Source organism: Coenobita brevimanus, chromosome 97 (genome assembly GCF_032717465.1).
Source record: "Coenobita brevimanus isolate Jiangsu-jjx chromosome 97, ASM3271746v2, whole genome shotgun sequence".
NCBI classification, from domain to species: domain Eukaryota; kingdom Metazoa; phylum Arthropoda; class Malacostraca; order Decapoda; family Coenobitidae; genus Coenobita; species Coenobita brevimanus.
In genome coordinates this window covers 1,044,474-1,056,229 of record NC_137050.1, presented here as the reverse complement: position 1 = coordinate 1,056,229, position 11,756 = coordinate 1,044,474, and the positions used below count along the sequence as shown (strand labels likewise).

Sequence of the window (11,756 nt, the reverse complement as noted above, 5' to 3'; positions counted from 1 at the left end):
GATGTAATATAGAGGTGAGGGACATTTTTTATAGGTGAAAATATGGATTGCTAAAAGGTTCTTTAATATCTTCACTCTGTTTCAGTCATCCACCATATTGTTACAGATATATCGCCGTTGTTATCACTGAAAAGAATTACACAAAATAACCTTATCGCAGTATGAGTTACGCTGGGGTTAAAGTGAATGTGGATATATAGAGAGAGTTCTTGTAACTGAAATGAGAGAGAGAGAGAGAGAGAGAGAGAGAGAGGCGACGCGCGTGAGGGTGTGCAGTTCTGTTGGGTGTTTTTCTGTTGATACTCATTAACACTGGGTTGGTACTTTAAATCGTTGTTTTACTCAGCTTCGTTCTTTCGTACCATCGGAAGATTCAGTTGAACTAATTAAGCCAGCTCTCATCATTATCTCGAAAAGACTTCTCCCATTCCCAGCGCCACCGACAGCTTTTTCAAACCGTTGACCATCAGGCTGAAAACTGGATGCCAATCTTTACCTCATGGTTCTCCTTAAATACTTCATCCAACCAACTCGATTTCTTGTTAATTCCTTTGCATCATCAACTTCCACGTCTCGTTCGCTGACATTAGCAACTTATGAACCAGTTTGCAAAAATGCTGCTCACACTTATGAAGAAACAGCATCATCTGCATACATCACTTCTGAAATACTCCGCCTGTCATTCATCACCATCGCCACCTCCCTTTCCACAACTCGTATCGTGCTAATCATGTCGTACAGTGGAGCACAGTATATCCGTATTTAGACTCCGGCAACTGGAATCAGAATGCAGGTTTTGTAAGGTCAGTCATTCTGCTATTAATGACAGTCAAATGAGCCTTTTTGAACTTTTAATTCGATTTATAATTCGTGTTTCTGTGACATTATTTTTCTTTCACATTTTTAGAACGCACATATGTTACACTGAAGCGTATTTAGAGCTTCGAAACTCGGCTCCGTTACTTTCTAATTAAGTCTGCAAATCTCATTTCAGGCTACATTTCATATCCTCTTACAAATATAAAATGATGCACAGAAACATTTAATTCCTTGAAACTTGATATTGTATAAAGAAAAGCAAGAAAGAAAAAAACAGACACTAACGATATAAAGAAAAAGAAAAAAAAAACAGGGACATTGAGAAAACAAAAAATACACCGTGATTTTTGCTACCTGGATTTTAATGCTGTTCCTCTACCGTTATCCCGCAAAGCTTTGGAAGAGGTTTATGTTCTGAGCCTCACGCAAGCATGTAAAGTATTTCCCCCGCGGCCTCCACTGCACTCCACGCCCCGCCACACCTAAAGCACCCACCCACATGCACCGTGCAATTTAATAACCTCCTGTTTCTCTGTGAATGCTAAGGAGGCCAAGAGATGGGAAGGGAGGGTGAGGGGAATGGAAGGGGGAAGGGTGGGTGAGGGGAAGAGGGAGAGAGGGAAAAAAGATAGGGGGAAAAAGGAAAAAAAAAAAAAAAGGAGAGAATGAAAAGGAAAGAGAGAAGGAGAGTAAGGAAAAGAGGGAAGAAGAGGGGTAGGAAAGAGGAACACTGAGGGAAAGGAAGAGAAGGAGGGGAGGGAGAAATGAGTGAGGAGGTGTGGAAAGGAGGGAGGAGTGATTGAGGAGGAGAGTGTGGAAAGGATGGAGAGAGGGTGAGAGGACGAGGGAGAGTGAGGGAAGGAAGAAAGGAGAGTGAGAGGAGAGAGGGAAACTGAGGGAAGGAGGAAGAAAGAATGAGGGAAAGATTGTGGAAAAAGAGAGGTAGCAAGTGAGAGCTAGATGAAAGAAAATAAAGGCGAAAGAAGGATATAAGATTGTGGGAACAGGAAAAAGAAGTGTGAGGAGAGGAAGAATGTGAACGATGCAAGAACAATCATCATCATCATCATCATACCTTTTTCCCCACGTGAAAATGGGGTGAGGTTGAAGTCAGAAATAGGTAAGGCAAAAGCTCAAAAGTGGGAGAGAAGTAACAGCAACAAAGAAAAGGAAATGAAAGGCGAAAGAGTGAAAACAAAAGACATAAAAGGAAGATTAAGCAGAGTGGTAATTATGGCGATACGAAGGCAAGATAGGAAAAATGAAGGAATGAAAGCAAGATGGTGGTGAAAGGAAGGAATTGAGGTAAAATGATATTATAGACGAAAAGGAGAATAGAACGTGAAAGAAGGAAGACAGAAAAGTGATGAAAGGAAGGAAGGGAGGTAAAAGTGGTAGTAAAAGGAAGATTGCAAGAGAGGAAGCTGGAAATGAAGCGAAGGAAGGAAGGCAGGAATGAAAGCAGGCTGAGAGAAGGACTACGGGGAGACTTTTGAAGGAGAGAGAGAGAGAGAGAGAGAGAGAGAGAGAGAGAGAGAGAGAGAGAGAATTACGTAAGGGAAACTTGAAATTTATCACATGACATTACTCTCTAAAAAATATTAAAAAAAGACGGATACAAAAATAAGCCAAAACAGAAATAAATAACCATTGTCTGCTACTGTCAGGCTCGAAAATAATAGAAAAAAATAACAAAAGGGAAAAAAAAAGTCTTTCCGAACTCCTGGCACCCGACATCTGCTGTCAGTACTGCTCAGAGGATTATAAAAAAAAAAAAAAAAAAAAAAAAAAAAAAAAAAGCTAATTGGAGGAAGCCGATTGGAATTGATAATGGAATAGTGTACGTATCCCTCTTTTATCATTTGCTTCCGTAATTTAATTTCTTTTTTCGTTTTTTTGTTTTGTTTTAGCTTTTTCGCTGGGGCTTCACTTTAAGCTTTTGTTCTTACAGACGATTTTGGCGAGCCCGGGAGTTTCGCGATGTCAGTGTGACAAAGAAAAAGAAAATAGTTTAACCCTTAGGCTGCTATACCCTTTTCACTTCATCTTTGTCCAAAACTGCCATCTCTCCATCTGGAATTCGGAGCTGTAACAGTAGATTTACACTAGAAAATGATATTAGTCACGAAGAAGCGCTCTGGCAAAGATGTAGAGCCGTACCATTGCCTTTTTCTGCCACTGAGCTATGTGAAATATGCAGCAAACGGACGAAAATTAGGGCCAAATTAAGGTGAAAGAACAATAGTTACGGTACTGTACATTTTTCTTTTTACTCAAGGCAGATGTATTTGTGTACCTGCTACTGTAAAAACAGAAAAGAAAAAAAAAACTTCTTCAGTCCAGCGATGCATTTTTAAGTTCCTCGTATTTCTTGATTTTATTTATTTATTTATTTTTTCACTTCGCGGAGAGGCTTCGAACTGGAGGAGTTAGTTGCAGATTTCATTATACCTTTCAGTACCAGAAGTCTTCTCTGAAGCTATTTTCTGTCACCCTGTAAAGAAGAAAAGTAATTGTATTAAATATAACACCAATTAGGACACGCATAGGATTTACCTGTATCGCATGTTAGTTAAATAGTTTTGCATTTCCTCTGAATGGATGAATTTTGTTTAGTATTCTCTCTCTCTCTCTCTCTCTCTCTCTCTCTCTCTCCAAGTACATTAATGACTTTGCTTTTCCGCAGTGCACGCTCCATACTGTACTCTGAAAGTCAGTCTAAAATCAACATGGTTTACCCAATCGACCAAACTCTTCATTTTCTTAGCGTATGACAGAAAACACTGTTGGAAGGGGTCCCTAATATACAAGAAAACGAATGTGAAAGGGGTTCCCAAATTGTAAGATTCTGGTGTCTGGGCTGACCTTGTTATGTCTGTCCCTGCTGCCCCTTTGCCCAGTGTATGACCACGCAGACTCCTGCTGTACAGCCTATTATACACCCATCTGCCCCTGGTGCCGGCCGTCCACCTCTCCCTCCCGTTACCCCTCCACTGAAACTCTCAACTCAGTAGTCCTTACCAACCCCATCCATTTTATCCATGTTTATACTGACGGTTCTGTCCTCGCCAGTGGTTGGACGAGGGCTGCTTGCATTGTCTTTACTAAATCAGCTTTTCCTGTCTTCTCCCTTTCCAGCCGACTCACTAACTCTTGTATAAGCAACCCTTGACGTCCTTCTTTCTCAGAACTTCTCAGACCTATCCATCAGTGATTCATAAGCAGCCCTGGCCCTTTTTCACAACACCCACCCTCCCACTCACTTCATCCTCTATTCTCATCTCGATCAAGCTCACGCCCTTTATCTTACTTTCTTTTATTTGGATTCCAGTTCACGCCGGCCACACAAGACACGACCAGGTTGAGCGCCCCCAAGCTGCCTATCCAGCCTCACCCTCCCTGCCATTCGCCTCTCTATCCAAGGCGACTGTCTGGAGAACCCTTCGAGAGGGGCCCAAGATCCCACCAGCGTCACCATCCAGCACTGGCGAGTGAGTATTAAGGAACTTTAAAGCTGTTGCTTTTCATAATAACGAAAAGTCACTGTAGCTATATGCTGAGAAAAACTGACGGAAGTAATAGCTTTAGCTGAGCTGTTACATTATTGTTCATCGCCGTTCACAATGGACATGAACATGGCCGACTTTAACGCACAAGGCGTCCCTGTAGACAAATCTGTACCAGGAACCAGACACTGAAAGAGATTCACAAAAGTTTTCCCCAACTCTCTAAAATACTGAAGTTCGTGTTGATGGATATAGCCTAATTTTACAGTGATCAGCGTTTTCTCTCTGGGGGTAACGAAGGGGCAGTCAAGTATCAGGGAAAGCAATTTACTTACCGTCTTGATTCATTTTAGAATCGTTCAATAGACAACTCATTGAAACACGGTCAGCCTGATCACGATTACTATCAGCATACTCTTGATAACCAGTCTAGTTGCGATGATACATTATCCTCTGCATCATGACGTTATGAGATCGGTTGTGGCAGTAGCAAATATACTGAACAATTCACTCGAAAAACCGTTGACCTTTTTACATTCTTTGCTACGATCATAAAACTTCTCAACAGCAGTCAACAGTCCTCCATCACAGTACATTTAAAATACCTACATACTCACTTAGTTCTGAACTATTCTCAGATCCATAAATGCTAAGGATACGCTTTTCTTGCATGCATTACGCTAGGTCTTTTCATTCACACATCCCTTGCCTCAGTAACAATGTTCGTGCCTCACCAGATGTATATTGTCTGTTTGTCCTACCGTCTTCATCCATATTATTCCACACATATTACTTTAACACAGAACAGATTAATTTCACGATAGCTTTTGCAGTAACTTTTGTCACATGTACTTTAATACAAAGCTCCAGACACACTTCTTTTCCACTCTACTGATACAACTTTATCATTGTCAGTTCTGCGTTCATTTCAACACTTCTTGTCCCCACTTTTATCATCGTTCTGTGATATTCTCTCTCTCTCTCTCTCTCTCTCTCTCTCTCTCTCTCTCTCTCTCTCTCTCTCTCTCTCTCTCTCTCTCTCCATTCTGTGCTGTTCCTCTTTTTTTTCTTCACTCTCTGTTGTTCCCCCCCGCCCTTTCGCGGGCAGCTTTCAGTTTCTTTTTGAAACATGTGTACCCTATGTTTGTTTAGGTAGTCTGGGGGCAATTTTCATTCCACAAACCCTCCCTTTGCTCGCGGATATGCCCTTTTAATTGTATCATATAATACGTTGGTAATACGATGGTTTCTGTTCCTCTGCTGCACCTTGGAGGAGATTCATCAGTGTGTAAATTAATAACTGCGACGAACAACCTGCGTCTGTTTTTTAATGTATCTGTCACTGACTTCCAAAAACACATAAAAAAGCACCAACCCAAATCTTCCTCCTCTCCACCCACCCTCTCCTACTCTCTCCCGTATAAATACACCCTGCTTCTATCACCTGGCTAATATTCGCCGTTATTAGCTTATGACCTTCCTTCTCTCTCGTAATCCATATATTTATCATGTTACATAATCATGGGTAGAATCAGATGCTTTCAGGAATTATTTTAGTTACGATAACGACCTCCTCCTCCTCCTCCTCCTCCTCTTCCTCCTCCTCCTCTTCCTCCTCCTCCTCTTCCTCCTCCTCCTCCTCCTCCCCACAACAACATAGAATGGGAGTGATCCAGAAACAGTAAGAGAGTACAAAAGTAGCGAAACTATCAGCTCATATGAGGGAAGCCTGTTAAAAATTATCACCATATTATTGAGGTGGACAGGATGTATGAAAGAAACCACTGATAAATTATGCAAAATCTTTAATGCAAAAATCTGTATAATTAATGTTCGATAAATAAGCCGACTCTATAAATATATACACATATCTGGACTAATCTGAGTGGTGATCTCTTGGCACATGAAGGACGCGTCGTGGTGTATCGGTGGGGTCAAGGCTCAAAGGTCATGTCAGGTCAGATCGGGTCAGCTTTTCATTTTTCGTAGGTGACCTCAGCGTTGTAGCCATCACCGTTGTCGTAGAATTTGACCACCTGAAGGAGAAAAAGAAAAGATATAAAACGAGTATTAAAACCATCATCATTATTATCATCATCATCATCAATTGAGAGTTTGGCATGAATATTGATAGCACGGATCTAGCCTTTCAACCAGATGAGATTATTTCTGAGCGAAGGGATAATGCACAAAGTTTATGATGGAGTTAGTTACTTGTCAGTGCTAAATTATTAAGGTATATAGCAAACACACTTTGGATATCGAGCCGTATTCTTGATGGCCTAGAAAACTTTGTACCCCGTTTTGTAATAAACTGTGAAAACTACACCTTAGTAGTCTCTTATATCTTAATAGGTCTCCATATCGGAGCGTCGAGACCCGTTGTATTTTCTCCGTTTCTTTCTTCATTCTTCCACACTTCTTCTCAACTTGGCGACATTCCTTTATTTCTTCACCAATTTTACTTCAAACTTCGCACAGTTGTTTCTTGGGTCAGTAGCTCCAGATGCGTTTTTCCATTTTTTTTTTTATTTGGGATTTTAAAAGGATTAATGGGGTCAAAGGTCAGACCAGATAAACATGCAAATTTTTAGATCCCGTGTTTTTGTTTCTTTATTAATCATCATGGCAATATGCACAGAAGTTATGTCAGTGTACTTTAGCTATGTGGAGACCATCTTGCCTTCCCTTGGCAGTCTTGTTAATATATTTTATTACCGACAAATTATACATCACTGACAGTCAAGAGGATATCAAGACGTAATATGTAGGAAAAAAATTCTCAAAGAAGAGGTGCTACCATTTAGAATACACCCTACATTTATCTCGGCGTAATGTGTAGAATAAATTGCCAAAGACAAGGTGCAAAGATTTAGAATGCATCCTGCATTTTAACCCACCTGAGTGCGACCGTCGGGCAGCAAGACCCGGTACTCGCCCTGCGTGGTCTGTCCGTCGCTGTTCTCAACGTGGCTGAAGGCATTGCCAGACTCTGAATCCTCAACCCCCCACGTAAAATCGTAAGGCATCCCTTCCATGGGCTCGGGTGGGGGCTGTGGAGAGAGGGGGAAATGGGGAAAGAAGTCAGTGGGAGGGGGGGGGAGGGAAGGCAGGGGAAGTTAACGGCCAACCATCATTAACAACAAATAAGTAAATAAAGTAATGAATAAATACTTACAAAAAGAGTCATATCAGTCGTCTTTAATCTTCTTTCCACATTATTGCGTTCCACTATCCCTTTGCGCGTATCTTTTAATATACAACGTCCAGATTTCATTGCCAAAAATGTGACCTTTATTCCCTCCCCTCACTCAAGTACTGAAGCGTCCTCATACTGTATGAGTCAAGTAAAGTGAGGTCTAAGCAGTAAGGAAGTATGAAGAAAATATAAAAACGTGCCATACTTGGCAGCTACATGAGTAACAAGTATTTACGACCTCGTGTGAGGAAATAATGTTGGGTAAATCCGGGCAGTGTGAAACAAGACTGCAGTGTACAAATTGCTTTTCGATGCAGTGAATGATGAAAACATTATAAGAATAAGTGCAGAATAATTAGATTGATAGGTACAAATGGGCGGCCATTTTTGCAAATTCGAGCAGACCAAAAAAAAAAAAAAAAAATCCTACGAAGCACATCAATCTTCAGTATCCGAACTCTCGTTCTCATCTAGAATATGGGTTGAGAAAAGATCCTGTGACAAAGAGAGAGGAAACATAAAAACAGAATTATGAAAGCATACTCAGTGAACCAAACCACATAGCTATTAGCACATCATTCAGCCTTCATACATACAAATTAGTAAATATAAAGGTGAAAAAGTTCGAACAACAAAAGGATCAGCGAATTTAACTGTCATGGAGACTTGCTTATCCAGGAAGTTGGTTAAGATGTATTATAAATATTCTTAGCCTTATCTCACCTGCTTCACTTGGTCCACTCTGTCGCTGGGCTGTGGGGCGAGGTAGGTCTGCTGTGGGGGCTGGTAGTCGTAGCTCTGAGGTCGTGCCAGAGCCCCACAGACACCCACAGCAACCAACACACACGCCAACACCTGTGGCGCAAGGAGGCGGGGGTGAGACCGTGAGAGAGAGGAAATTTTTTCGGAAATAATAGGGATGATAGCAGTCAGTAGAAACGAAATAGGGAGATAAGAGGAAAAGGAAATAGATAGTAGGAGATAAGAAATAATGGAAGCAGAAAATACATGGGGAGGTAACAGGGGAGGCAAAGGAATTTGATATTAGCAGATAAGGAGGAATAATGGAGGCGGTGGTAAAATGGCTGGAGTAGTGATCTGCTGTCCAAAAGAACTCGAGATCGAGCCCATGCTGGTGAGCGAAACAGTTTGAGTATTCGAATTTGGTTAAAACTGTCTTGAGCTATTTTCCAGACGACCCACCGACTTGTAATAGAACATCCTTGTTATTACGATCACACTAGACCTGAAAGAGACACTCCTTGTTTCTAACGAGTAAGGACGGTGGGTATTAGTACTGAGGAGGTGACATGTGAAGGTATGTGGTAGATACAGTAGGACTGCGGAATCTTAGGGAATTGAAAGCTAAGTCTACTTTCAGAGTTGGCAACAAAGTCAAGATAGGGAACAGATGCAGGATGGAAGGGTTGGCTTAGAGTGAGAGAGAGAGAGAGAGAGAGAGAGAGAGAGAGAGAGAGAGAGACGAATATGGAAAATACTTAGAGATGAATAAGGGTAATAGAGAGATAAGGGTAACCCATGATTGAGCCGGGGGGGATGAGTGAGATGGAAGGGGTTCCGAACAAGCAGGTTTAAAGACTAGAGGGGGAGGTGCTTCTGCGATAAGAGATGTGTAAAGCAGGAGGTTAGGAAGTAGGGGCGAGAGAGATCTTTAAGGTGGGAGATAATTTTCAAGGCAGGGAGGAAGTGTTTTGGGATAAGCGGGAAAGATAATTGGAAACAGACAACAAAATCGTCTAGAAATGCTAAAATGATAATAATAATAATAATAATAATAATAATAATAATAATAATAATAAAAGTAAGCGTATTGAAACTTTGAAGTCTCTGAAAGCAAATATTCTTCGTCTTCCAATCCAACCTTCATGTTGCTCAAGACGAAAAGTAGAGGAGAGGATGTAGAGATATGCACTCGTCGGCTGTCTCACTCACACTGATGCCCAGCCTCTTCCCACCGCCCTATATATACTCCAGTGAGGCAATACACACGGTACGCCACCTTTTTCCTCCGCCTCCTCTTTCGCCGCAACCCCTCCTCCTCCTCCTCGCCTTCCTTGCCTTCTCTTACCTCCGCTTCCTTTCTCCGCCCACTGTAACTTTTTTCGTTCGCCTTCTTTTCCTCTTCCTCCTCCGCCTTCCTCTGACTTCTCCACTTTCCTCTAACTCTTCGTCTCCTCTCTCTTTATCTTCTTTTACATTCCTCCTCCTCCTCCTCCTCCTCCTCCTCAGGCCTTTCTCTGCCTTGCCTTCACTACTTGACCTTCCTCCCTACGGCCGTCTGCAAACCACTTCCTTTCCCTCATCATCATCATCACCATCAAGACGCTTCTCCTTCGCCCTTCACTTGTATGGGGTTCAAGTTTCTCTCCTTAATAAATGTTTCTCCTTTATCTTCCCCTTCGGAATTATGTCGTCCTTATTTTGTTCCATTAAACGCCTGATGACTTCCTTTATTTTAGCGGAGACGTCTAGTAGTAAAGGAGTAAAGCATTTTTATTAACAAGTTCACAGACAGGGATATTTCAAAAGCCGGGCAAAACGATCTGATGGCAACAAAAATAATGCGAAATAAAGATTGGACGTACCGTAGTAACAGTGGTTAGTGCTTGAGTCACTTCTCCCGAGATTCATTCGTCCTCGGTATTATTGTCATTATTTTTTTCCTGATACTCCCAGATGATATAATAAAACTTTGGGGAGACCGTTGGTGGTGGCAAGATGTTAAAACAGACATCAGCCTTCTTTGTCGCCCAGTTCTCCACACTCACCCATCCTGTGTCTTCAGCTGTCTGTTTTTGCTTTCTTACCACCACCAAATGATTGACTTAGCTTTGGGAGTCATCGTAGTGTAAAGAGGTTAAAATAGTACTTATTAGTAACCCAATCATCTTTTGTCTTTCCCAAACACTCACCCTCATTTTTTTATCAGTATTATTCTCACATTATGTATTTATTTATTTACTAATTTATTTTTTACTTATTCTTGCCGTCTTCCCCATAGCCCAGTTCACCTGGCATTATTATTGAGACCTGAACGATTATTACACATTATTTTAGGGAAATTATAGGACTTGGAAGAAATTTATTATCTGTCTTAATGATCCACGTTCATTTGATAGGTAGTGATCATTTCTTCTTCTCCGTCTTCTTCCTCTTCTTCTTCCTCTTCTTCTTTTTCTTCATCTTCTTCATACTCTTCTTCTTCTGCCTCATCTTCGTACTCCGTCCCAACAGCCATATTGAGCACGGGAGAGATCTGTCGTTGTGAAAGGGCCTATACACAACGCTAATTAGCCTCTCTCTCTCTCTCTCTCTCTCTCTCTCTCTCTCTCTCTCTCTCTCTCTCTCTCATTTCACTGTTCCTCAATATCCAGATCCCTTCACATTTTCTTTAATATTTCACTCTTAATATTACCTGACGATTTATTAAAGCATAAAGGAGAAATTAGGAACTGGAGGGGACAGATTTAGCCTTCATTATTACACTAGAATGACATATATCTTTAAAATTCTAATCTAGCAGTTCTTTTGCGTCATATTTTATTCAGTTTCATGTAATGACTTGTCGATCTAGAGGGGGGTTAGATATTACCTTTATTATCCTCTTTATTATTACTTTATTCTAAGCTGATTATTCTGGTTAAACTATTCTGGTCACAGCAAGAAAAATGGTTTTGTGCTTAAGTATTAAACTGGAAAGTGGAGTGCAACCTCCCTATTGTTAGGTAAAATTTTGCAGGCTCCCTGTTTTTGGCTATAATTTCTACAAGCTCCCAGTTGTTGGCTATGTTTTCAGTAAGCTCCTTATTTTGGCTATAATTTCTCCAAGCCTCCTATTTGTGGCTATATTTTCTGCAAGCTACCTATTTTTGGCTATAATTTCTGAAGCGAGTGAGTCAGATGGAATGTATTTAGCCTTCCTGTATGGTTGCTAACAGCACTTTGCAATGTGGGATGCAGGCTAACCATAAACAATAACCACAGGCGTTCCAATAATTACAAGAACGGATTAGGGTTCGCATTCCACTTTGCTATTTAAGATTTAAGCACACGACCGTAAGATAAGCAAACGTTGTCGCCGTGAGAAGGATAAATCATAAAAAACTATACAGATTTTGCGAACCCTGTGAATATAGGATCAAGAATGTATTGTCGGGAAGCCAAGTGCATTCTCCTTAAACCCCATGTCTCTGTAATCGGTATATATTTCT

General features: G+C 41.1%; 1 protein-coding gene across 1 annotated transcript; it reads right to left on the bottom strand.

The window, feature by feature from the left end:
• Positions 1-6,301: 6,301 nt before the first annotated feature.
• On the bottom strand, positions 6,302-9,412 carry LOC145413765 (pro-resilin-like). Its single transcript, XM_080283421.1, has 4 exons — positions 9,407-9,412; positions 8,248-8,379; positions 7,226-7,366; positions 6,302-6,361 (listed from the first exon to the last, which is right to left on the bottom strand). The coding sequence occupies exons 1-4, from the start codon at positions 9,410-9,412 to the stop codon at positions 6,302-6,304; spliced, it is 339 nt and encodes a 112-aa protein (XP_080139547.1).
• Positions 9,413-11,756: the final 2,344 nt, after the last annotated feature.

What these genes read in the sequence shown, in the direction of transcription:
- LOC145413765 (XM_080283421.1), bottom strand. An exon ending in GAGTGGACCAAGTGAAGCAG is followed by an intron (nt 7,367 to 8,247) that starts GTGAGATAAGGC and finishes CCCCCACCCGAG; the next exon opens with CCCATGGAAGGGATGCCTTA. An exon ending in TGCCCGACGGTCGCACTCAG is followed by an intron (nt 6,362 to 7,225) that starts GTGGGTTAAAAT and finishes TTTCTCCTTCAG; the next exon opens with GTGGTCAAATTCTACGACAA.